General features: G+C 37.4%; 1 protein-coding gene across 1 annotated transcript; it reads left to right on the top strand.

Moving 5' to 3' along the window:
- The first annotated feature begins 951 nt into the window (after positions 1–951).
- Positions 952–26922, top strand: LOC113074097 (niban-like protein 1). Its single transcript, XM_026246823.1, has 14 exons — positions 952–1319; positions 7701–7831; positions 8281–8409; positions 8638–8743; positions 10547–10714; positions 18245–18360; positions 19415–19519; positions 19707–19869; positions 20523–20710; positions 20818–20973; positions 22083–22196; positions 22298–22405; positions 22489–22600; positions 24649–26922. Exons 1-14 carry the CDS (start codon positions 1265–1267, stop codon positions 25551–25553), a joined length of 2556 nt encoding a protein of 851 aa, XP_026102608.1. The 5' UTR covers positions 952–1264; the 3' UTR covers positions 25554–26922.
- Positions 26923–27324: the final 402 nt, after the last annotated feature.

The raw sequence follows: 27324 nt of genomic DNA, 5'->3' as shown, positions 1-27324 counted from the left end.
CAACTGCTTACTGTAGCTGTGCTTCTGTAAGATTACCAGAAGACCACTAGAGGGCGACATCGTCTTTTTAGTCTGCCCAACACAAGAGGCCTAGAATATTTAACGGCTCTGGAAAAAAAGTATTTAAATCTCCCTATAAAATTATTAGGTATATATATATATATATATATATATATATATATATATATATATATATATATATATATATATATATATATATATATATATATATATATACACATACATACATATATATATATATATACATATATATATATATATATATATATATATATATATATATATATATAAATTTTTTAGCTTAATATTTCATATATGAAAAATAAAATCGGGGTTGTTTTGCATATCTTTCCTATGCTTCAGCAAAAGTGATCAATGCCAATGATAATACAAAAAAATGAATAAGTAAAACTAAAGAGTCTATTTAAAAAAAAAAATTATTTTGTTAGAATAAGTTAAATTATATTTGGTTTTACATGGTTTGGATTGTGTTGACAACTTCATTGGACACTTTCCTTGTAAGTTATATGCCTTGTTTGATTCTTCCAAGTGGATCGATTCTTTTGAATCTTTCGGAATATTTTGTGATTGACTTCATAAAAAATAAAAAAAATAATAAAGTCAATAACAATAGAATTGATAATTGGGAATTTCAGATGCATCATTATACCCTCCTTTTGTGCATTATAGTTAGTCATTTCCCCACAATCATAACGAGATGCTTCGTTTATTCAATTTGTTAATCGGCGAAATGTCTGATTCAGTGCATGAGGCGTATTGTCATATAATCAGTATTTGAAGCCATGAAAAAAATGCCTTTCCAAAAGCGAACAACTTAAAGTTGATGGGAACGATTCATTGAAAGATTTGTTCAAAGCCGCCGATTCGCTCTTGGAATGAACACACAGCCCCGCCTCTAATTGGAGGTGAATTTAGATTCCTGTCACCCCGCCTTCAACACGCTCATGTGTCTCGTGAAGAAACTTGTTTTGACGCAGAAACCGAGCACAGGGTCTGTGCTTCACGCGGGACTAGAAGCATTGAATCAAGAGTTATGTAAAACTGAGTCTTCCTTCCTGTCAACTCCAGCCACTTTTCCTGCGTTCAAACAACTTGAGGAAAAAGAGGGAGGAGCCGCTGAATCAACTTCAGTTCATATCTTATCATAGGAAACCAGCGCCCTGCTGCTACTCCTCTCAGACGAAGCTTGGTCCAGCTGAATTTGTTAACTAACAGCGGCGCGATGGGGGATTTGATCTCAACTCATCTGGATGAAGGCAAACGGGAGATTATAACAGGTAAGCGCTCTGAGTGACGTGTCTGCTTACGCTTTACTAGTTTGCAAGAATCAGTCTTGGTATGTAAAATACGGTGTTGCGAAAGGGTGCAATGCAATGTCAGTTAAGGCCAGTACTGTGGTTTTGGGCGAAAAGGTTTACATTCCACCCCAAAAAGTAAACTTGGGTAATAAACTTTGTGCTATTCCCGCACTAAAGAGGCACTTTGCTGCGACATTATTTCCTGTTAATTTTAAGTTTTAAATTACGCACTGCATAAAATAATCATTGTATGATCAGTGAGAATAAAAACTAACTAACTAACTAAATGAATAAATAGATAGAGGATTACACTCATAATGCTTCTCAATTAGGAGATGGACAACACATGGCACCATAAATGAGAGCTGCACAAGCGAACTATTGTTTATATCGATTATGAAAAAATAAAAAAAGTGTAATAAATAAATAAACTGTAAATGAATTCTTATGGGTGGCCAGGTGGCCTGTATCTCTACAGAACTTTGTGGTCAGGTGTGGTTTGGGTGGAACAGGTTTGAGGAAATGCTGACATTTGAAATGGGTCAACGTTACTAGTAGAATTTGAAATTGAATTTGAAGGGCAACCCCCCCCCCTCCCCCAGTCATAAAACATATATTGCATATAGTTAATTTATCAGCTAACAAATCATTTAACTGCCATGAATGATCAGTATGAATATTTAATACCCCTGAAGATATATCAGCATAAAATACAAATCTAGTTGTACATGATTTCACCTGATTTGTTGTTGTCAATCAAAAAACATTTTATTATTGCAACATTAATTTATAAGGCAATAATACAGATATTTGGCAGAGACATTAAACCCAAATAGTCCAATTCTAGAATAGAATCCATGTCTAAAATAAAAATATTTGTATTATTATCCTGATTAATTTCTGACCCTTTTAACTACCCTTTTACTTATAATATTAATAGTCTTTATTTATTTGTTGATTTAGTCTGGAAGTGATCTGTCTGGAGTGTGGGAAAACAAAATGCACAGTTTTTGTTTCTTTTATTTTTGAAGCATTGTAAGAATGATGTAGAAGTGAAGTGAAGTGAAGTGAAGTGACATTCAGCCAAGTATGGTGACCCATACTCAGAATTTGTGCTCTGCATTTAACCCATCCGAAATGCACACACACAGAGCAGTGAACACACACACACACACTGTGAGCACACACCCGGAGCAGTGGGCAGCCATTTATGAGTGGGCAGCCATTTATGCTGCGGCGCCCGGGGAGCAGTTGGGGGTTCGATGCCTTGCTCAAGGCATCGAAAGTCGTGGTATTGAAGTCGTGGTATTGAAGGTGGAGAGAGAGCTATTCATGCACTATCCCCACCCACAATTCCGTCCGGCCCGAGACTAGAACTCACAACCCTTTGATTGGGAGTCCAACCCTCTAACCATTAGGCCACGACTTCCCATGTAAATACTGTTTTACTTAAAGATGATCCCTTTTAGTCTCATTTGATAAAGTTCATACTGAGATTGATTTGAGAAGTGCAAGAGAGAACTTTAACTTTCCACTTTGCACATTTTAAGAGAAAGCACACATCAGGTATGGAATCTCAGGAATGCATGTTAACAGCAGTAAGGAGGCCGTCTGGATGATCTGTCATACTCAACATTCAGATAACCTCTGTTCCGAAGGCCATGTATGCTCTCATGGCTAATTCATAGGTGGTGTGACTGACTGAATTTTTCAGGTTCTGTAAAAATGTGTGGGACTTTAGGAAAATCTACCTACATCCCAGTCTGCTTGTCAGACAATATGAAACATCTACAGTAGGCTGTTGTTTGTTGTTGACTGTATGGCCTCACATTTTTCTTGTCCCCTACTCTTTTTTTTTTTTTTTTTTCACACTTTTTTCTTTCTGCAGTTTAGAATGAATGAAGTCATCTTCTCAAAATAGTGGGCGGAGAATAAAATGACCTCAGCAATTCCTGTTTCATATCTTCTCATGCTTGACCACTTTAGTAGCTGGATGTTATTGTTATGTTATTTGTTATTTTTATGTTTCTTGAAGCACGTTTTTGGGTCAAACCTTCCATGTTGAGGAGATGGCGACGTCTGAGTTTGGGGAAGTAAAATGACACCCCCACACCACTGTTTTCAATGGGGGGGGGGGGGGGTTCTTGTAGGAAATGCTTTTATGGAATATTCATGGAAGGTTATTACTGGGGAAGCCGTAGGACAATAATAGTATGGAAATGTTCTAAAAGAGTATGTTTGTTATAGAGCTTTATAGTGAAGTCCGTACACAATCCATTCAACTTTCTATAGTGTGTGTGTGTGTGTGTGTGTGTGTGTGTGTGTTTGTAGCCTCTCTCATATTGCTAATGCTAACTCATCCCTTTCTTAAGTTACAATTTTTAGTCATCCACAGAACTGAGGGAAAAATGGGAGTGAGTTTGGAATTAGTCTGAAGAATCATCTAGCTGGAATGTCAGTGTCACTGTGGGAAAACAAGAAAAACAGATTTTGCTTCTCAGGTTGTCGTATTTTTATTCTTCAGAATTAGATTTTTGCCTAAGGGTTTGTGTTTCCATCAGCCAGTGTTTAAATAGGAATTTTCCACGACAAACATCAGGCTTGCTCAATGTTGGACTCGTCACCACTGAGGCTCTCAGGACAATTAAAACAGATGATGAGGACAGCATGCTTGTAAATCACATCCTGGATTACTTTACTTACTGTAACAACAGATCACAAAAACACAGCAGTTTGATCATAATGTATTCCAAATTATTGTCCTAGAATTTATTTTACTTTTTAAACTAAGACGCTGTATGGAATTGCTGCTCCGTTCTCTAGCCTGGCGTCTAACAATTTTCAAATTCCCCTTTTGTCGGATTTTATATCCGATGTACTTAATCCCTGACAGTATTCCCATAAATTCCAGGAATTCGAAAGCTCACTTCTTGACCAGTACTGTAATCAAACAATATCATTTATCAAATTGTTTGTGCTGTCAAATTCTAATTCAAAACCCAAATAAATGCAGCCTTGGTGAGCATAAAAGACTTCTTAAAAAAAAAAAAAAAAAAAAGCTTTTGAGAAAAATGCACAATGGCATTGAATTTTTGGCAGGGCCAGTGGAATTGTTGGTCAGTCTGGCTTAGGCACATCCCAAACCACTGTTACTTCTTTAGAAGTGTTCATTAAAGAATCTAGTGATCTGCAAGAAGAATACTTTCAACTAACCTGAAACTACTCATTGCTATGCAATTATAGAAAATGACCCTTGGTAAGTATGTCAACCAATCAAAATCAAGAATTCCGGTATTACACGGGTTGATCCATGATCACGCTCTTCTTCAAAGAATCAAACTGAACCATGATCCAAGTGTTTTGGGATTTCCTGCTGTGAGCTCAGCTAGATAAGCCTGAATGACTCCAGCAGACATGTTTGCTATGTTTGTAAGATTGCAACAAAACAAAAGATGCAGTCTTAATCCTTACAAAGGCATTTCTGATTGCACTGTATAAGTGTTATTTAGTGGCTCTGTGTTCTAGTTTATGGTTTTGTTGGCTAATGAATTGCAAGCAGTATTTTCAGAGTGAGGCCTTGGAGTCTCTCTTTGAAGTGGCTGCGATACAGTAATCCTAATTTGATTTGCTCATGAGCTTGTAATGAAATTAAAAAGGAACAAGGAGTGGCACCAAGTATCACATGAGACTCATTCAGTGAGTGACTCATAAACAAACAGCCCATACACAAACGCTCTCAGCCTTCGAGATTCACATGAACATACACATGCCCTCTATCTTGTGGTTTCTTCCAGACCCGTTCATAACCATTGTCTTCATCAAACTTCTTAAACAAATGTCCTGTTAGAACTTTTTTTTTTCTCCATTGTGAAAGCATTTTTAAATATACGGAAATATGTGAAATCATACCATGCATCATATAGCAGAGTATGTGCTGCAGATTTCCCATAGTCATGGACAACTTGGAATTTCCAGGCCTGGAGAGATTCATTTGTCATATTAACTTTCTCCTTCAGTGCATATTCTCAGTGTCAGTATCACAATCTGAGTTCCCAGATTTCCCTCTCGAGAGCTTTCACTACATCTGCTCTGACATGGACACATTCCAAAGAAACTTCCTTTTCCTCTTCCTCTTTCCCCACCCCCCTGAAGGCCGACTGCCCCCTGTGTGGTCTGCGTGATGGTACTGCAATTATCCTCCCTAGTGGAACTGCTCTTTAAGTGTCTGTCTCCAAGCCTCCACATTACCAAAGCAGAGCTTGGCTAGATTTAATTCCCGCCACCATCTCCATGCACATTACTGGGATGTTCATTTTAGTGTCGAAATCAGTTACTGAGAAAATCAAGCTGAGTTATTGGACTTGCGACATGGATTGTGAAATTCTCTGTTAGTATGAATGATTTGGCATGGCAGCGGATCATTTGGGATCTGCCTAAGGATGTTTATAAAAGATTGATGTGTGCAAACAGTCATGCCCAGCCCTTACAATCAGCTCTGTTCCCACAATCACTCTCTCTATAATAGCTGTTAGCCAAACTACATTACCCATAATCCTGAAAGGGGCAGTGTCCTTAATAATCAGACAAGTTATTAGAAAAATGAGAAACATTCATTGATCAAATATTGTTGTAGTTTTGTGATTTTGTCCTGGAGTTGTTAATGGTTTAACTGAGGATCTCTTAATAAAATCCCCAATGGAGAAAATGAAATGGGGAAAATACTTCCAGAATCAAGACTGTCTTGAGCCATGCAAATTGTGTTCTGTTCTAATTTGTGAATGTATTCAATGTTACCATTCAGAGTCAGATGCTATAACACAATGCAGACAACACATATAATGCAAATAGATATTGCTGTATTATGGACTATAAATTCCATGTTAAGTACTCTGAGTACCCAGAAAAGCGCTATATAAACGTTACAAATTATAGTATTTATTAAAAAAAATTGAATGGGCTTTTACTTTAATATTTTCATTTTTCTTTATTTGTTTTACTCATTTTTAGTAATTTTGCGATGTGTGTAATTTTATATTTTAGTACTTCATTTGATAGCAGTACATTTCATGGCTTCCTTGGCAAGCATTTATTTCCCATCGCCTCTAATATGGTACCTTTTAAGACAATGCAGATGGTCAGGGTGACCTTCTTCTCAGCCTCCTTGTCTCCCTTTTCACATTCCCCTTTGTTAAGCACTGCCTGCACAACTGTTTAATGGCTTTAGCAGTTCATTTAATTACATATTCTGGCTTTATGCAGCAAATATGATGGATTGAGTGTAGGTCAGGAGAAATCATAATCAGAGCTCCAGACTTTTAATTTCTGCAGTGAAGACCATACACATGTAGAGAGGGAACATTTTTTAGGGAATTCCTTTTAAGCATTTGACTTGGCAGACTGAAATATGTAAATGCTATAGTATATGTCAGGTCGGTTTATAATCTGTTTTGATGGGGGGAAAAAAACTTGCATTTCTATTCTGTTGTATTTTTATTTATTCTCTAATAATAATATAATAAAAATAAAAAAAAACACTTGCTACGCGACCCTTGTAACTTTTGTTAATGATTATATTGAACTTGAGCATTTAGCTGTATCTGATTTGTTTGAGTCTCACCTTGTATGAAACAGTTTTTTTTATCAGTCATAACAATCATATATAACCTTGAAATATCCCATTGTGTTTATTGAATGAACTGGAGTTATTTTTAATGTGCAGGTGATTCACTGACCTTACGTCTAACCACAATGGACATTCAAGTGCAATTAGATAACTAAGTTTTGTCTTTTTTTTTTTTTTTTTTTTTTTTTTTTGACCGTCTCTGAATTCTTTATTTTCCATGCCCCTCTCTAATTTAATGACCTCTTCACATTGTAAGCAAACAGACAGTAATGTTTTTGTTTTTTTGTTCTCTTGCCCTAAACCTTTTCCAAGAAACTGAATGCCTACAAAATTTTACAACAAGCCCTACATAGTCATTTGGAAAACATCCCACCAGAAAGCAGTCGATAATGAAACTGCCTTTGTTTTTGTGCCAAATGCAGTGTTGATCTTTTTACATGCATGTGAAGGACAAAGCAGTGAAGCTCAAACGTTGGAATCTCGTTTTCGGATCAGATACACAGAGCTCTGTGTGAATTACTGTTAATGTTTAATGCCCATTAAAGTGTATTTTTGCTAACTAATGGACCAGTCAACAATGATATACATTTTTAGTAAATGAAAACATTCTATATACATAAGACATTAAGTCTAACTTACCTGTAATATAATACTGTATATAATAAGCATGCTGGTTTTTTGAGTTATATGTATATCCATTAATTGTGTGTGTGTGTGTGTGTGTGTGTGTGTGTTAGCACGGACAGGGGAGCTGATGGGAGAGTTTGGTCGGCTATATGAACAGCAGTATGTGGTTGCTCTCTTTAACAAGATGCGCTATGACATTGAGGGTGGAGGAGGCCCTCAGAATCAGCTCCTGCACAGAAAGGTAAAGCCCTTTTCTATTCCTTTTTTCAGCTCTGCTTGTCTCTTTTTTTTTTTTTTAAAGGTGCACGTGAAACAAATAAAATCAGGGTCATTTCTCATAAGAACTGATGGTCTGTGATGTCAGATGGCAGATTCGATTTGGGATAATTGCTATTTTTGAACACACTTATTTTTTTTTTAAATGTGTAGTATTATCATCACAGTATGACCCTTTAAAGAGGAGCAGTTTGAACACTTTTAATTCATCCGTGGTGGTGGGGGTGTGTCTGTAGACAAACACACTGGGTGGGCAAAGTAAACACAAATTAAGCACTTCCAGTCCTAACATCTCTTTATGTAATGTATAATTAGGTGCTGGGTACTTACTGAAAATAGAGGGACAACTGTCTCTCTCTCTCTCTATCTGCTTAAACCAGACCTGAACAACCTTTCAATTCTTGTGATTCTTAGGTTCCCCTAAAGAATAAATCCATCTTCTCAGGGGCTTTATTCCAGTATCTCGAAGAGAACAAAAAATGGAGGAATCGTTTTCTCTTTATTCCGGACTCTTACAACATCAACTATTATGAAAACAAACAGGTAATGGGTGTATTAAAATAAAATTAATCACTCTTCAGTAGTAGTCAAATAAAAAAACTGGAATTGGCTGATAATCGATTATTTTAAAGGCACCATGAACTGTTTGGTTTGTCCAGAAGTTTAGATAAAATGTATTTATAATTTTTTTTATTTTTTATTTGTGTAGTCATTCTTTAATTCGTTTGAATTAAAACTGCTTTCTTTATACTTTATCTGTTTCTAATGTAGGCCCACGACAGAGGGCTGCATCCTAAAGGCACCATTAACTGTGCTGGCTACAGGGTCCTGACCTCTATGGAGGAATATCTTGAACTCCTTAACACCAGCTTACCAGGTCAGTCTAAAGAAGTGAGAGGAAAATGAAAAAGAAAGATGGGAAAACTTCAGGGAGGAAGTGAATTCTTAAAGGGTTAGTTCACCCAAAAATGAAAATTGGTCTGTTTTCTCACCCCATAGGCATCTTTGGTGTATATGACTTTCTTCTTTCAGACGAATCCTTGTTATTTTGTTGTTTGTGAGGATAAAACTGTTTCAGACTTGCTAGAATAACTGATGTGTTATCACTTTATCAAAAAGGAAACTCGAGCATAACGCTTGGCATGGTTGATGGCATTCATTTGGCTTGTTTGATAATTATAGCAGTTATTATATTAAAAAAATCAGTGGGTGCATTAGTCCAAAAGAAGTTAAAAAGCACCCATCCATAAAAACAAAATATGTCTCCCATGGCTCCGGAGGGTGAACAAAGGCCATCTGTAGCGAATTGATACAATTTTGTAAGAAAAATATCAAGATTCAAAACATAATAATCATTTTAATGTAGCTTGCACCAACAGTTGTACACAGAAGCGGCTCTGGGAGCATGACGTATGAGATTAGTGCTGCGCATGCACCGGTGAGTCTCGTGAAAACCAACATTTGTTTACAGCAGTGATCCTCAAATCTGGCTCGCGAGATCCACTTTCCTGCAGAGTTTAGCTCAGACTCCAATTAAACACACCTGCCTGTGATTTTCTAATGATCCTTAAGACACTGATTAGCAAACTCATGCGTGTTTGATTAGGGTTAGAACTAAACTTCGCAGGAAAGTGGCTCTCGCGAGCCAGATTTGAGGATCACTGGTTTACAGGATCAAAGGAAGCAAAGTTTCCTTGCTTTAGCAAAGGAAAACCTATCTCCTCTTGGCTTATATCAAAATCCTCCGACATTCTTCTCTGCAAATCCTTGTTTTGTATTTCTAATTGGTGACCATTGTCTTGTTTTGATCTCTCCGCTGCATTTCCGCGTGCATCACTTCTGAGCAGCGCATGCGCAGCACTGACCTCATACATCATCCGCCCGGAGCTGCTTCCGTGTACAACTGTTGGTGCAAGCTACATTAAAGTGAATATTAAGTTTTGAATCTGGATATTTTTCATACAAAATTGCATCGATTCCCTACATATGGCCTTTGTTCACCCTCCGGAGCTGTGTGAGACTATTTTTTTCTTTCTTTTCTTTTTTTATGGATGGGTGCTTTTTAATGAATTTCTTTTTGACTAATGCACCCGCTGAGTTCCATTAAACACACTGAACGATCAAATATATATATATTTTTTTTTTTGTATAACTCCTTCTGGATTTGTCTGAAAGAAGAAAGTAATTTACTTGACTTGAGGGTGAGTAAAACTAATTTTAGTTTTGGGTGAACTAACTCTTTTCCCAAAGGAAAGTTAAACTCTATAAAACTAAGCAAAAGTTCCTGGCTGACCGGTTTTACTAAGGTTATGTCATCACGGCAGCAAAGATGAAAGAATAGATTACTTTACAGTTAAGGTCAGTAAAGGATTCAATCACACAAGACTCATGTGAACATTTATAATGTACAAAGTCATGTGGTTATGACATTTAAAACCATATGTATTTATTACCTATGCATTGCTGTAACTAAAATTTTTTTTTTTTTTTTTTGTATTGAAGCCTTTCTTTGAAATAAATATAGAGTTGAGTCAGAGTCTAGATAATAAATGATGAAATGGAATGTGAAGTAATGGGCTGTGATCTTTGTATGTTGTGCAGCTGTACTCATGATGACTGGAAATATTTTCATATGGCCACTTTTAATAGAATATGGAATCATGCAACATGCGTTTTGCAGGTGTAAAAGCTAAAGTTGGCAGTTCTCCATTCCTGAAATGTGCGACACAGTTTCCCCTCATTCTCTGGCATCCTTATGCTCGCCACTACTATTTCTGCATGGTGACTGAGAAGGAGCAGCAAAAGTGGAACGCTGTCTTTCAAGACTGTGTCCGGCACACCAACAATGGTGAGTCTTAACCCTGTTGTTAAAAACACCCATCCTTGTGTCCACTCTCCCCTCTGTCTCTTAAAAACCCAGACTCCTGTTTAAGGCATGGCACATTACTTCAGGTAATCTGCTTGAATTACGGTGATTGTTTTTTTGTTGTTTGTGAGGATAAAACTGTTTCAGACTTGCTAGAATAACTGATGTGTTATCACTTTATCAAAAAGGAAACCCGAGCATAACGCTTGGCATGGTTGATGGCATTCATTTGGCTTTTTTGATAGAAATAGAAAATAGAAATCATTTTACCTCTCAAGGCTGTAAAAAGAAAAAAAAAAATCAGATGAGATCATATGAAAATCTGCAGTTTTTTTATTCATTCTCTGTGTGTGAGCTGTATGTTTATTTTGTAGAGCTTTAACTTTATATAATTAGCAGAAATTATAGCATTTGACTATAAATGTCACTTTCTGTGTTTTGTATATGCCAATTAAATAAAATGTGATTCAAGCTGCTGTTTTATTTGTTGAATAATTCTAGTCAAATTCTATTTCCAGGCTAGACATACTGCATGTATTGTGCAAAAAGAAAAAACATATTCTTGACTATATGCTTCAATTTTTGTATGTTTACAAATCTTAGACAAGTATTTGCTCTTGTAAACATAGTTACACCATGCCTAAGGCTATCAGAAAGTTCATTGTTACTGAGAGTTTCGCTCTTTCACAGTGATGCCACTGTTAGTTTACTTGATATGTTGTTTGTCAGGACACTCAAACAAGAGGATACTTGTCTATTGAAGCCTGTGTTAAGATCTTGTCCCAACTTATGGTTATGTCACCTGCTTGGTGGGCCCTTCATATGGTTTTGCTTGATACTATACACTCTTGAAAATGACCCCGTTCAATTTATGGGGGGAAAAATGGCAGAAATTAACCAAATAAATAAATACAATACTGTGCCAATGTTTTCACTATTGTGGGATGGCATTGGTGCCTATATATTACAACCTGTAACCATTATACATTTAAATGATATAATATTAATATTCCAAGCTGCTTGAACTGCTAAAATCAGCTTTTTCTCTTTAAAACGTACCAGTAACCACTAGGGGTGGTTAATCTGTCTGATTTCCCGATTCGATTCGATTACGATTATTGAAGTCCCGATTCGATTACAGTCGATTTTCGATTATTAACGATTCTCGATTAACGATTATTGATTTTCCATTTCACAACAGTAAGTAGTAAACAAACTGTGTAAATCATTACTAATAAATGGTAGAAACAAACCGAATGCATGTAGCGGTTGGGATTTTCAGTTTACTACATGCAGCAGGCACTCTGATTCCATGTATGGGGCACATATATATTATTCATATGACACACAAACACAAGTAGACAAGACCTTTTTAGTTCAAAATCTATGCCCCGTGTCACATCGCCTCTGCTTCTGCTATGAGCAGCGCGGCCAGATCTGCCTCGCGCACGCGCCGAGTGTGCACAGCTCGGACTACTGTCAGGGTCATTGCGACTCCCCACCTTGCCTCCTAACTGTCCTATGAATATTTCGACCTCGTCTAACATACCCAGAGGCATTAGACAAAGTTTCCACTACAATACTGTCACCGCGATTGCGGAGAGGTGCGGTCAGAAGACAAATATACATGTCTAGCGCGGAAAAAATCTCCCGCTTCGTCCCCGCAACACTAACACGCCTGCTAATTTCGCAATGAACACTCCGACCCCTGCAAACATTGTTCACACCTCTGACATTTGGCAAAGGACCATTTACATTGGGCAAAGGATTCACCGTTTGTGCTTGGTGTACTTTCACTTTCAATATCACCGTCATCTTCTGGATACAGATATTCCCCTTCAGAATCAGTGTCCGCGAATAGAAGTCCCAACACTTCATTGATGGTTTATTGAAGCTTTATTGATGCCATTAGATAATAATAAAAATAATAATGATAATAATAATAATCTAATGCCAATACTCGCTGACGTTGACAACATTGGTCAGATAAAATGGCTCACTCTCACACTAGCTCCGCTTTTTTTCCCGCACTGATTCAATGCGCTCTGGAAGATTTTGTTAAGGAGCATTACGTTTTTTTGAGTCAGAGATTAAGTATTACATGTCTGCTATCTGGTGCAGGGGAGGTCGCGTGAAATTTGACACCCTATTTGACAAAATCGGCCGTTTTATTCAGTGCCGCATCTTGTCGAGTAAACTCGACCATGGCGCCAAGAGGGTTAGAGCTCCTGCCATGAAAACCAAAATAAATCCACACGCTTGCTTTGAGCCCAGATGGAGCTGGGTGGTTCGGTTGGTTGCTCGCTCCTGGTTTTTCCATTTTACACACCTGTTCTGGCTGCTTGCTAACTGGAACTGGGCGCGTTCGTGACGTTCAACTCCCGGTATAATTTTTTTTACAAAATAAAATAATGCAAAAAAAAAAAAAAAAAAAAAAAAAAAAAAATCGATTTTTGAAAATTTAATAATCGATTCATACTCGTCCATAACATACTCGCGATTAATCAATAATCGATTTTTTTCACCACCCCTAGTAACCACCATGATAATACAAGTAATACAAAGCCACCAAAATTTGCCATAAATTGGCTGTCCATAAAACATTATATTTTACATTGGCAACCATCAGGGTAACACGCATGACACTAAAATAATGCAATAAACATGAACTAAATAGCAGAAAGTGTAATACTAAACAACACCATATTGTACATGACTCAAAAATAAGAAGAAACTAAATTATTTATACAAAATATAATCATACTTGATGTCACACAGGAACGACTGAAATATGTTTTCACCTTTTAAAAAAAATGTAATACGGTAAAGTAACTCGACTTGAATGAAAAAATTTAAAACTTTTTTTTTGCAGTGTAGGGTGGTTTTCAAAGGAAGCAGTGTTGAGGGGGTCCCACTATGGCCTTCTTACGGTGTATATGCACTGTAAAAAATTGATTTACTGTAAAAAAAAATAAAAAAATAATGGCAGCTGTGGTTGCTGGAATTTTACCGTAAAAAATATAGTAGCAACATTTTTAGGTTTTAACTTAAATTTACAGTTAAATACCATAATTTCATTAGCTGATCTAATGTTAATATACCACCCTACTGAATTACTGAAATCTGTTTTGTACCTTTGTATACACTGATAACCACCAAATGCAGGTGGTGATGAGAAAGTAACATAATGAACCAAAGCCCATCAAAAGCAGGTTTTAAATGACATGTATAGAAGGTGCACAGTGTCATTCACACAAACACTAATCACCATCAGGGTAACACGCATGAAACTGAAATAATGCAATAAACATTCATTTAACAACATAAGGTGTAACGCACAACCCTTATATACAAAACCGATAAGAAACAACTAAGAAGAAACCTAGTTATTTAAAAAAAAAAAAAACTCAAATATGAAATGTAATCCAGGGAATTCTTGGAATTTCCATTAACTGTTATTTACTGTATATAGAAGGGGAATTTACCATTACCCATTTTAACAGGTTTTTACTGTAGCATTTTTATAGTCTTTTATCATTAAAATCACTGCCTTTTTTTTTTTTGCCTACCCAGTGGGCATGGGAGAGAAGTCGTCTGGTCTTTGACACTAATTGATGTGATTGAAATTCAGTCTAATTATACTTAAGGTATTCTAATTGTTGGGTGTGAGGTTCTCTATGTCTCACAGACCTCTTATGATGACTTCGATGAGTTGTTTTCTCTCCACTGTAGTTCAGATTCCAGAGTGGTCACAGCTGGGGCTGTCTACCCATAATTCAGTTTGGATGGAAGGCTGCCGAGAGGGAATGCACACTTGCAGCGAGGGCAGTAATGTTCCCTGGGGTATTAAGGTGGCCATCTAAAAGTGTGTGTGTGTTAGAGTATGCCAAATCCCTGCTGCGTGTAGTATGTTCTGAATGCAAGCACATCTGCAGTGCCTTTTTTCCCAAATAAGGGATGGTTCAGTACTGGTTTAGTTATTTGCTATTCATTAGTCTAAGATGTTCCCTGACATATTTAAAATATGTTAGACTGACATTTTCTATTCTTGCTGTTTAATAAGAAGGTTAGCTGTTAGTGGCGACTGCACTTCCAGAGAGATGACGGTGACCGTTTTGACATGACAAGAAAACGCAATGCTTAAACCGTTCAGTATCTGTATTGATTGCTTTTAGCAGCAGAACAAACACTCTTTGTAGTGTTGCGTAACTTTGGTCTGATTCATCGGTTAAAAGATGTTGTTTCTGTGAGAGTGTACCTGGTCACCATGGTAGTTTAAGGCAAACCCTGCAGAAGGAGTGTAGGTTTGAGTGATTCGTAATATACTGTTAGTCATAATTTGACCACTGATATAATTGCCCTTCCCTTTTACCTGGCAAATTCACACATTCATTATGTAAGTACTGTAATTATGTTAAGTACTATCCTGGTACAGTGTCATTATTTTGTGAGCTTGTGGATGACATTGTTTCCTGCAGCACTTTGAGCATAGCTGTTAAATCTTCTTTGCCACACCAAAAATAATCTTATTTAATGCAAGTTGTGTATGTGAGTTTGCAGATCAAATGAAATGTGACAAGATGATGAAAAGAAATCTTGGCTTTTTATTGAGTTTATAAAAAAAAATTAATGTACTTAGGAAGACTAATGTCTCTTTCTTTATTTGATATTAGATGACTCTAACAGAAGTCCTTTATTTCATAGGGGACTGTGATTTGTCACAACATCTGCTGAGAATTAAAGCATCTAAACTGAAAACATGAGCCAGACACATGTCCTCGATATGTTTGCGGCAAGCATTGTGTCAGAGCTGTTTTGGTTCAAATTGCACTTCTGTATAAAGAGCTAAATGTGATGTGTAACTTAATATAATAAATAGCTTAAAACTGCTCATCTGTGTCCTAAAATGTTTCCACACGCTAGGATCCAGGAACATGCAGTGATCCAATAGGATGGTGTTATTCTGTGACTGGATGCCCAGAGAAGTAAACTCAAGCATGCATGAACAGAGTTACTGTAAATCAGGACTGGATCCTGACAAGTCATAGCATGTTTTTGGAAGTGCATCATTTACATGTAGAATGTTTAAGATCAGTTAATCACAAGGTTGTAAGAGCAACCAGTGCATTTCTACTGTACTATATTAGACTTTGCTGTAAGTATCCTGGCTTGTTGAGTTCTGTAGCCCCGTGTGTCATGAGCAATACTGGTGGCCAAGTAAAGTCTGGAATGCAACAGCAATTCATTTAACCATTGTGTCCATGTTTTGTTTGTCTGATCTTCCCTCTGTGATTTTTGGCTTGGGTGAGAGAGGCTTTAAAGGAATAGTTCACCCTAAAATGAAAATTTGCTGTAATGTACTTATCCTCAGGCCGTCCAAAATGTAGATGAGGAGTTTTTCTTCATTGAAACGGATTTGGAGAAATTTCACTTGTTCATCATTCGATCCTCCAGACCTTTGCAGTGAATGGGTGCCATCAGAATGAGTGCAGTGTGTTAGTGAAAAAGTTGTTTCATCTGAAGTCGTATGGTACAGATCGAGTACCATAAGAGTTCTGAACAAACACGTCTGTGGATTTGGATGTGAGAGCACGACAGGGGAGGGACTTTTTCACGGGAGGAAGTGTTATGGATTATAGACTTTTTGGTCTTATATGACGGTTTAAAGTTAAACTCCTTAATGATGGATTTCTTTCTTACAAACACACAACTTTTCGCTTCACAAAGATGTTAATTGATGGACTGGTGTCATGTGGATTATTATGTTTTTATCAGCTGTTTGAACTCTCATTCTGACGGCACCCATTCACTGCAGAGGAACTATTTATGAATAAATTATGCAATGCTAAATTTCTCCAAATCTGTTTGATGAAGCAAAATTATTTAAATTTTGGATTGCCTGTGGGTGGATATATTTTAAACAAGTTTTTGTTTTTGGGTGAACTATTATTTTAATTTCTAAAGAGTAACAAACCTTACTTTGGGGGAAATTGTTATTTCTGGCCATGAGATGGCCTATACAAAGTTGCTAGACTGCTCACGTCTCACAAAGCTTTATAATGTGTATGGCTCATGTCAGTCTTGGAAGAACGTTTTATTAGGCAACTGAACAGGTTTACAGGCATGTTAATGAATTAAGTCCAGGTGGTTTAAAACCTCTTCAGTGTCCAGACACAAAGTTGCTGTTTTGAAAGCCTATTGAATGCATTGTAAAGGCCTTAGATTGACAATCTGACAAGGAACTACACACATATGTAGAAATAGTCAGAATAATTTGAATTGCAAGTATTTAGTTACATTATGACTGAAAGGGATAAAAATGTGAAATCTCAAAACTTAGCCCTGGTGTTATCTGACCATGTCTCATCATGTTGTGCACTGTGACTGTATTTATCCGCTCATTGGTGTCAAAGAGGTTATTAGGGCATGGTGTGAAGCGAGGATTTTTTTTTTTTTCTTTACAGAAGATCCTCATTTTTCTCTCCTTGTATTTTAATAATTTAGTGTTTTTGGACTGAATTGAGATCAGTTGTTTTTACGGTGATTGCACCAGAATAAGCAACGCGTTAAGATCGTTCTCTAATTTCTGCATAACACTTCTTGGGCTCTGCCCAGATGTTAAGATATATGTTAATAAATGTGTTTTTTCTATTCTATTCTATTGTATTGTATTGTATTCTATTCTGACAGAATAAGTAACCAAAAACACGTTTTTTTGTTTTTGCGTACACCTCCCCAGCTCTTCTTCTGTTTCATGAATATACTTATCTATGTGCATTTATTTTATAATTTTACTAGCATAATAATAAATGGGTCACCAGAATGAACGACACATAACTCTTGTTTTCTCTTAACACTCTCTGGTTCTCTCCGCACGTGTTCATAAACACACTTGCTGATGTGTGCATGTGTTTAAAAAGGCGTCAAGCTGTGCTGATGTGGAGTGCTGGACTTCTTGCCTGTTCTCCTCCAGCCCCCCACACCCAGCCTGCTCGAACTTCCTCTCTTTGTGAGGGTTCAGGCACTCGTGCATGCGTACTGTACGTACCAGGAGCATTTTACAATATGTGGGCTTTTAAAATGTCGTCATAACTGACATCCAGATGTGAAGCACATAGTCAGAGTACTGAACTAGCTAGATCAGCTAGATCATTCCCCTATGTCTCATCAGTATACTGTGGTAACTATGGCATTGTTTAGGGACTTTCCATGGTAACTGATGAGGCAATGCTTCCTGTTTACCACGGTGACCAAAACATATTGAAGTCTGTCTCTGGTTTGATTGAATAATCTGATTGTGAGACTTGTCTGTGGGATGACACCTCTTTCGTTTTTTGTCACCTGGTATTTTCACTTCTCTAAATGGAAAGGAACTGTGTCATGTTATGATGACATTAGAAATTAACATCTAATGGTTTTTGATTCTTTATTATTAAAAATAGCAAAAGTTGTTGCTTGCATATGATGATGATGATGATGATGATGATGATAAAGTCCTGTTCTCTTGCTCAGGACTGTCTGAGGACTCTAAAGTCCAGACCCCCGCATTCACAGATGCAGTGCGACTCTATCGGCAGACTCATGGTCACTATGGAACCTGGGACATGATGTGTGGGACGCCTCCACAGGTAAAACACTCACATACTTTTATGTATCTTAGGCAGCTCTTGCTAGATACCATTTTTTTTTTTCTCTCTAGAGCAGTAGATCTCAACCTGGTTCTTTTTATGGGGTTCTTAAGCACTTTAAAAACTAAAAATAATATTCTTGGAAGATAATTATTATATATTGTTGGTTGGCACTGCATAGGGAGGTGAAAGGAAGTCACGCAGCAGTTGTTTGGGTTCTAATCGAATGCAGATAAAGGTCAGAGCTAAATTGATTTAAAGGAAGTGACCCGTTTCAAATCATGGTCTCCCTGTAGAAAGTTTTTGTGGCATCAGAAAAAGAGAAGGTAGAGTTGGGGTTTATAGTTCTCCATCAGCTCTTCTTAATAAAATAAGATTTTAAATCACATTAACGTTTACGCAGAACTGACCTTGAATTATGGGGAAATCTTTTGTGAATTGGAACAATTTAATCATTTATACTTTTGGTTATAAGGTGGCCAATTAACCAGCTTTATAAAATAATCTGATAAAGAAGTATCTTGGAAGTATAAAGCTAAGAAATATAATATTTCATGGTAGTATTATTTTGCTTCTTAGAGGAGTTCTTTAACAGCATTGTTTTATCTCTGTAACGAGCTAAATGGATAAAAAGGGAGACATCATGTGAAAGTCTTAGGAGTGTGTCCTCTAGTAACTTGTGACTCTAAAACCATGTTGATAATATTTCTAGATGAATAATAGAGGTTAAGCTTACATAGGTTTGTAGTACAGTAACAAAAGTCATGTAGGCTTTGGAAGGATGTCACGTTAACTAGTTTAATGCTATATGATCAGCATCCAGAGACCAGTATGGCAATAGTAAAATTGTAATCTTCTCCAGGCAAGCCAGGTTTCCTGTTATATCTGAGTTAAAGTGCCATCCAAGCCTATGTGATCTGAATACAGTCAGTGTCACTTAAACACACACAGTGTATTAGAACTTTGATTTTCCATAATGTTGATTTTAATAAAGGCACATGTTAAAGTGTTGTTCTTTCATCACACCTATTTAGTTTTATGAATGTCTTCCCAGATCCTCGCCAACCTTGTCATGGAGAGACTCCTTCCTGAGATGAGACCCCTCATCACCCCCAAACTGAAGGGCAAGATGCATGAGAGACAGAGGAATTGGATGCTGGTACTTCACACATTTTATATGTACTAGTCCTGCATGGAATCTGCCAGGTTTTCTTTTTTGTTGTTGTTTTTTACAACAGAGTATGATATGTGGGTCAGAGCTTTACTGTACATTGTGGCTATAGCTCAAAGGCATTTTCAAAACAACTTGAATGTATTACAGTGGCTTCGGTTTCATTTTTGGCCAGATATCAGATGCAGTCTATGGGCTGGTTCTGAGCCAGACTGGGGCGCAGTATGAAGCAGTAGTGCAGAGCTGTGAAGCAGGTCGCCCCCCTCTGGAAACCACCATCCGCACCGACATGGACCAGATCATCACTTCCAAAGAACATGTGAGCAGCAAAATAAGAGGTAATTTATTCCATCATTTATCTTTATCAAGTCACACAGATGTCAAGTAACTTACCTGGAATCAAAACTGCCAAACATTTACCTGCGGAAAAAACTGACATCGGATCATATCAGGTTTCTAGTGAATCTTAAATGGATTGTGAAAGACGGCGGCTGACAAATCACTTTTTGACAACTTCCCTTAAGTGTTATTGATGAATGAGGATGTCGTACAGTTCATGACAGAAAAGTGTTCGGAAATAACTGAATTCCTGATATTAGTTTCTGCTTAATGTAATATTTCGATTATCATCTAGCACTTACATAATTGACAGATTTAACCCTTTAAGAGCAGAATGTTAGTGGTTGTGCACATGTAATTACGTACATACTGTAATATAACATTTTATTATATTTCATACTGTACTTCACACTATAATGCTATGAACCCTAAAGCTGATTTAACATGTTTTTCCTTTACTCTATCAGTATATGTTTTTTATTATTTATTTTTTTAAAACAAAGTCGTTTTACAATTTACAGTATTTAGAATATTGTGTCATCCATAACATAAAAATAATTAGCGCTAATTGTATCGGGCAGAATTTTAACATCCGTTCACCCCTATCATTTCATCATTATGCAGTTGAATGGATTTTTGTGTCTGTCTGTAGCACTTGTGCTGCCCAAGGCAGAGAAGCTTCTGAAGGTGAGTATCCAGCCGTACATCAGCTCAATCCTGGATGCACTGATGGAGCCCACCAGCAGAGGCTTCTTTGAGGTGCGAGACTTGTTCTTCAGAGAGCTGGTAGACATGAGCAAGAACCTCCTCAATGACGGCAACAAGGAAAAACTCGGGGAGGTAACCCAAAGTCCCCTACCATGACATCTGGCTACACTTTGTTTTCTAATAGGTTGCTTGAGCCATGACGTAAGTACACCTAAAACTCTTTTACCTTTGGTGTCCAGCACATGGAGAAGATCTCCATGCTAGCCTTCCATCCTGTGAAGATGCAGAGCTGCTATGAGAAGATGGAGACCTTGAGTTTAGAGGGACTTCAGCAGCGCTTTGACGTTTCCAGCCCCTCTGTGTTTGTCCAGAGAGCCCAAATCCTGATGCGAGAGGTCAGTCAACTTTGAACCAAGAACAGCAGCAAACTCAGAAGAATTTCTTTTATAAACAAATAGCCACCAATACTGCCTAGTACTTTAAAACCGTGGTACTAACAACAAAGTACAATATGTACTATGCATCTGAGCTATTTTTATCATGTTTATATGATCAAGATGGTTCGTTAAACTGCAGCTGGTTTGAAGAATTAAACGAATGTCTCTGTTGGGGAGGGGGGTTGTACTTTTGTGGGCAAAAGGAGCAGTTTGTTTTTCTGTGTGCCACTTGTGATTTGGTTTGTGGTTTTGTTGTGTATGAAACTGTATGCTCTGAGGAGGTGTGTGTTGTTGTGGTAGAGACGTTAAACCTCATTTTGGTCAGTGAATTACATAGCTGTAGTTTTAAAGACTAGTATGTGATGACTGATTGTGAGCACAAGAGAAAATCATAATTACAGAATAATCATGTTTTAGCACTTTATATAAAATATTTTTTTTTACAGCAGAGAGAGATTTGCACAGGGAGTGGGGAAACAAGACCGAACTTGAATTGAGTGAAATGTTGCTTATTCCCACCCTTTTTTTTGTGGTTAAATGCCCCCTTGTGGCAAAATGGATTAAAATATGTGGAAACGGTTCATTGTCTTATTTCCTATTTAAGACATGAATCCTGCCACACTTTGACTAGAGGCTGGAATACACTACGTGAATTTCAAACGATTTTAAAACATGGCATCACACACTACCAGACTTTCAAATTGTTCCACAAACACAACAAAAAAAACTTTGTGAAAACATGTGCCTTGTTAGAAGACGCACACAAAAAACCCCAAATAAAAACAATATGTGCTCTAAAATCGACTCAAAATATCAAACATGCAGAATATCAAACAAGAACGGATGGAATAATGATCTGAAGCAAAAATAAATAAATAAACATAGTATGTACCCATTGTACACGACATAATTTTCTGTGAAATGTCAACTCTGACTGGCCAAAATCCACAGACTTGCAGTGACTCCTCCAGACTGCAAACTGAGGGCTGAAAATCTGGGCAAAATTTGTGTAGTGTATTGTAACCTTATATATCCATCTGTTTTATATATCCATCTGTTTTGTGCAGCAAATGGATGACGCAGTATACACATTTGAGCAGCTCCTGCACCAGAGTTTGGAGGACCAGGAAGCGGAGGATCTCTGTAAAACCATCCAGGGCTGCCAGGATCGTGTCATCAAGGTGAAACAGAACGTCCATCTTCCCCGTCATATCTTTTTGAACCAGTAGAACCTTGTTTAAGATTTATAAATTTGCACTGTTTTTCAAAATGTGATGTCCAGAAATTTGACTACGACAGCAGCACTGTTCGTAAGAAGTTCTTCAGAGAGGCTCTTCTGCAGATATTCATCCCCTACATGCTGAAACAGCTCTCCCCATCATGCTCTACTGTACGTCTTGGCTCTGGTACAGCAACAATACATTATCCAATCTAAAACTACTCTGAAAATATTTAGTTATGTTGTTTCTGCAGGAACTCCCTCGTTTCCAGGAGCTCATTTTTGAGGATTTCTCTCGTTTCATTCTGGTGGAAAACATATTTGAGGAAGTGGTGCTGCACACAGTCATGAAAGACATAATGATGGGTGAGACTTCTTTCTAAGAATGAGACCTAGAAGAAGGAAACATTTAAAGTTGTGATGTATTAGAACAAGAAGTTTTCTTCTGTAATGTATTGTGATGTGCATCCAAGTAAAACAGATTATTGCAAAAGAAAAAGCCATCCTACTAAACTCTTATCATTTATTACAATGGCGGTGCGTCCACACGCAGAGGCTTCTCTCGCTTCCAAAAGAACAGTGTTTACGTGTTTTTTATCTTGTGAGTGGCAGTCTTTTTGTATGTCTTCATCATGTCTACTTGTCTTTAAACGCACATAAAGCTGTGAGTTTCTGCTGAACGGCTTACCCACACAAGCCAGCTATCCCCAATAATGCACCTAAAGAACCGGCAAAAGTAATGATAATGAATATTTTATGAATATAATTATTAATAAACAAGTGTTTTCTGTATCAATGTCGTGTCGACTGCAAAGATAAAGTTGACGATTCTGTCTCGCGATCTTCGCAGTAGTGAACGCGCCAGAGAAATGCACATTTCATACGGATTAACGTTACACAAGCAGAGAGCAGTCTGTTTTCTTTCGTTTTGAAGTGTTCTGTTCAACCCTCTTGAGTCGGTTAACACGTATACGCGTTATGAGTCATTTTATCCTGATAACCCCGAAAAGAACTTAAATTACGCTTTCAGTTTTTGATCGTACAGATAAGAGCAAAATCGAATCTGTAAAGGGTCTACTTTTATTTGTATGTAGACATAATAACAACAAAACTTTGTGCACATAAAATAAAGATAACAAACAAGGTGTGCTGTTTGCAGCCTTTGTCTGCTGTGATATTCATTTACAAACACTTCATTAAAATGAACTGTAACTCAGTGAATACTCAACGAAGAGACATGAGAGATAGATCTATAGACTTTCACTGATGCACTACTTAAAAAAGCCAAATCTGCAACCTTTAACAAGTTAAACAATGCAAAAGTTTAAACACTTTGCATGGAAAATTATTTAAAAAAAGTTGTTTGTTTTTAGCAAACTGATTTTGATTATGATAAATGCTGGTTTTGCACATTTATTTAATGTTTTGATTTATTTAGAAAGAATGTCCTCAGTTTACTTTTATTTCTGACAAGATTTTCAGGTGGAAGAAGTTTCCATGGGCTATGCCTCCAGTACAAAATGTTCGGAGTGATTGCAGAAATTGTATAACATTTATGGTCTACTTATATATGTTATGGAGTAACTAATAAATCTTAATTGGTGAAAGGATATTATGTGTATAATATGTATTATAGTGTTAGGTATCTCATAGGTTTCTCACAGATGTGTGTGCAACGGTGGAGCATACATTGGCGGTGGGCTGTAAGGTTCGCGCGCGTGTGTGTGTGTGTGTGCGTGTGTGGGGGGGTGTAGTACTCATAAAATTTCTTCAAGGTTGGCAGGTATGGGTTCCATGCAGACATTTTTATTATCATTTATTACTCCTTTATTTATCCAGGTAAACTGTTTGAGAACCACTTCTCATTTACAAACATGACTTGGCCAAGAGGCTACAGGAATAAATAGGCACATACTGTACAACTGGACAACACATGACACAGAACAAGCAAAAAAATTTAAGATGGACAAAAAAAAAAAAGGAAAAACATTAAAGTGCTTAAGTATGTGTTTATAAATATGATTCGTGATTGTCAGCAGGAACACGAGTCAACTATGTAATTTGAGGTTCTGTTTTAAGGTAGAGAGTGGTATCAGAGATGTAAGTTTCAGGGTATTTGTAGTACCGTATTTTTCGGACTGTAAGTCACACTTTTTTCATAGTTTGGCTGGTCCTGCGACTTATAGTCAGGTGCGACTTATCAAAATTAATTTGACATTAACCTAGAGAAATGAACTAAGAGAAATGAACCAAGAGAAAACATTACCGTCTACAGCCGTGAGAGGGCGCTCTATGCTGCTCAGTGCTCCTGTAGTCTACAGTAAAGATATAGAGCGCCCTCTCGCGGCTGTAGACATGTGGAAGAATTGACAATAAAGCAGACTTTACTTGACTTGATTCCTTCTGTGTTTCAGCTGTGAAGGAAGCAGCCGTCCAGAGGAGACACAACCTGTACCGAGACAGCATCGTTTTGACCAACAGCGACCCTAACCTGCACCTGTTGGGGGAGAATCCTCCCATTGACTGGGCTGAGGATTATGGAGGACATCAAGAGGAGGAGGATGGAGAGAATGCCGGCGATCCAGAGGCTCAAAAAAGGCGCAGGATGAAGCAGGTGGTCTCCATGATCCAGGAAGAAGACCATGCCTTTGTGCTGCCCAATGAATCATGCCTGGAAGTGCCCGCTGTAGACAATATTCCAGAGGAGGAGGCCGAGGTACATTCAGAAACCTTGTTATCCCAACAGTCAGAGAAGCAAGTTCCTAATGGAACCAAAAAGGATGTGAACAAAAACGCGACTGATGAGAAACCACCAACAAACGGAAGTGCAATAAAAGAGGAAGAAAGCATAACAGAAAAGTCACTGCAGGGCATAGTGAGCGAGTTGGCCATAGACTGTGCCATACAGGAAATCGAGAATGCAGTACAGGAAGAGGAACATGAACTCAGGACACCGAAAACTGCTGAGTTATCATCCTTGAAAGAGGAAATCGCCGCTGAGGAGGTAAGACCCACCTCAAATTATGAAGAAGGGGCAAGTCTAAACCCAGCAGACACGAACAAAGATTCACCTTCAAGCACAAAGGAGGAGCCTTTGGATTCACCGCTAAGGGAAGGGGAAGCAGTGACACCATCAGACCAACAGGAAAATCACATTACGGCGAGCACTCCTGACTCGTCACAGCGTGATGACAGTGGATTCCAGTCGTCCACTAATGAAGCAGCAGAAGAGGAGCATCAGGCGGGAAAGGAGGAATGTAATGACTCTGAAACTAGAGAGGACACTGGGAAGGGAGAATGTGCACATATGGATCCCTAGTGAAATATCTCATAAACTGTTCATTCATTAAGTGTTTATGCCTTACGTTGTTTTATGAGCATTACCCACTGCTCTAAAACGACTTTTGTCTGAGTGACAGGAGCTGGGTTTTTTTTTTGCCCGTAAAACACTTTTGTCTCACTACTCTGACTGTATAGGCATTGTTGTCTATCTTTTTGCATGCGCACACTCACATTTTTTTCACTTACAAAAAACAGACACTCTTAGTTAGAGCTGGGCTCGAAATATGAACACATCTCAGGTCAAAAAGTACAATATTCACATTTATTAGAAATCTTCATTCCTAGTTTAGTGTCATTTTCATTTGTGTGTGGTGTAGAATAACAGACTACAGAAGAATGATGTATTTGCAGTGGAAAACAGCCACATTATGCCTCATGATGATAGTACAGTGTGTTGAAATCTGCATCTTGTATCTGATGCTTATTGTTAGTGATAGATTACTCTTGCCAGAATTTACACTGGCGCTGAATTTCTTTTTTCTTTTTTTTTTTTTGCTTTCATAATCGGTTCGTAATTGAATCATCTTTTTGACATAGAAGTCTGCTGTGCTGCCTGCACAGGAGACATTTAAGGAGACTTGTTTAAGACTGGAGTGTTGCTTGCATTGCTGCAGCTGGTAACGTAAGCATTTTTTTTCTTAAACTGCTGTCATTTGTTGTGATTACAGAAGTGACTGCATATGTTTTGTTAACCAGGCCAAACTAGTATAACTGACTGTAAACCATTTTCCATATGGTTCTTTTCACCTTTTATTTATTTTTTTTTCAGTCTGTGGATTATTTTTTATATTTCATTTGGTAATTTCATTATGATATCAGTATCTTATGGGTCGCACATTCACTATATAGTTTTAGTTTATGTAGAGAATACTGTTCACTGGGTTGTGGGTCCTAGTGGAGATATGTGTCATGTTAGGATGCTTTTGATTTAAGTACAGGTGACTTTTATAAAGGGGAATCTAGAAGATTAGAGCCATCCAACTGGTATTCATATTTGTACAACGCCACTATTAGGAAACCAGAAAGCTATGTTTGAAATTTGTATTTCAAAATTAAATTTACAAGCACATTATTGATGTGCGAAATGGTATCAGTATGGTCTGACTCCTATATCTGGCCACAACAGCTTCCTAACTTCTTCAGTTCTGTCTAAGACTTTTTAAAGTAGTTTTATCTATGAAATGACAATAACTTTTAATCAACGCAATTGAATATTTTTATTTATTAGTTACAGCACTTGGTACTATATGTAATCCTAACCTTTTTAATTGTATCCCGCTCAAATTGTTTTGCATTTTTATTGTATTGTTATATTTTGGAAAAATAAATCAGTATCACTGAGAGTCTGCATATTTTTTGTCTTTGCTTGATATAGCTATATTTACATAACTTAAAGGGGTCATTAACGGAGTAATCAAAATTCCCTTTATGTTTTGACATTTGAGGTCGTTGTACTATAAACACACCCTGTTTCACAACTCCAAACTTTTTCGTTAGTCTAACAGCTTATATTGAAGCCAAATTGATAATAAAATGTAGTTCATGACTCCTTAAATGTGAAAAATGTGGCTTGGTGTGTCTGTCACACCAGCAGGCGGCAGTGCAAACTTTTGTCACGCTCATTCTGTCACCACGATTACTGTCTAAAGATGAACATTCAGCCATGATGATTATGATTCACCCCAGTGAGTCGATTCATTTGAATTCGTTCACCAGAAAGGGTTACTTCATTCTGTTCAGTGAATAGG

The sequence above is a fragment of the Carassius auratus genome, chromosome 5, assembly GCF_003368295.1.
Source record: "Carassius auratus strain Wakin chromosome 5, ASM336829v1, whole genome shotgun sequence".
NCBI lineage: Eukaryota > Metazoa > Chordata > Actinopteri > Cypriniformes > Cyprinidae > Carassius > Carassius auratus.
Note: the sequence above shows the minus strand (reverse complement) of the source record. Positions and strands in the feature narration are given on the sequence as shown.

Coding starts and splice junctions, on each gene's coding strand:
- LOC113074097 (XM_026246823.1), top strand. CDS start 1,265: ATGGGGGATTTGATCTCAACTCATCTGGATGAAGGCAAACGGGAGATT. Junction 8,744..10,546: donor CCTTAACACCAGCTTACCAG/GTCAGTCTAAAG, acceptor TGCGTTTTGCAG/GTGTAAAAGCTAAAGTTGGC. Junction 10,715..18,244: donor TGTCCGGCACACCAACAATG/GTGAGTCTTAAC, acceptor TCTCTTGCTCAG/GACTGTCTGAGGACTCTAAA.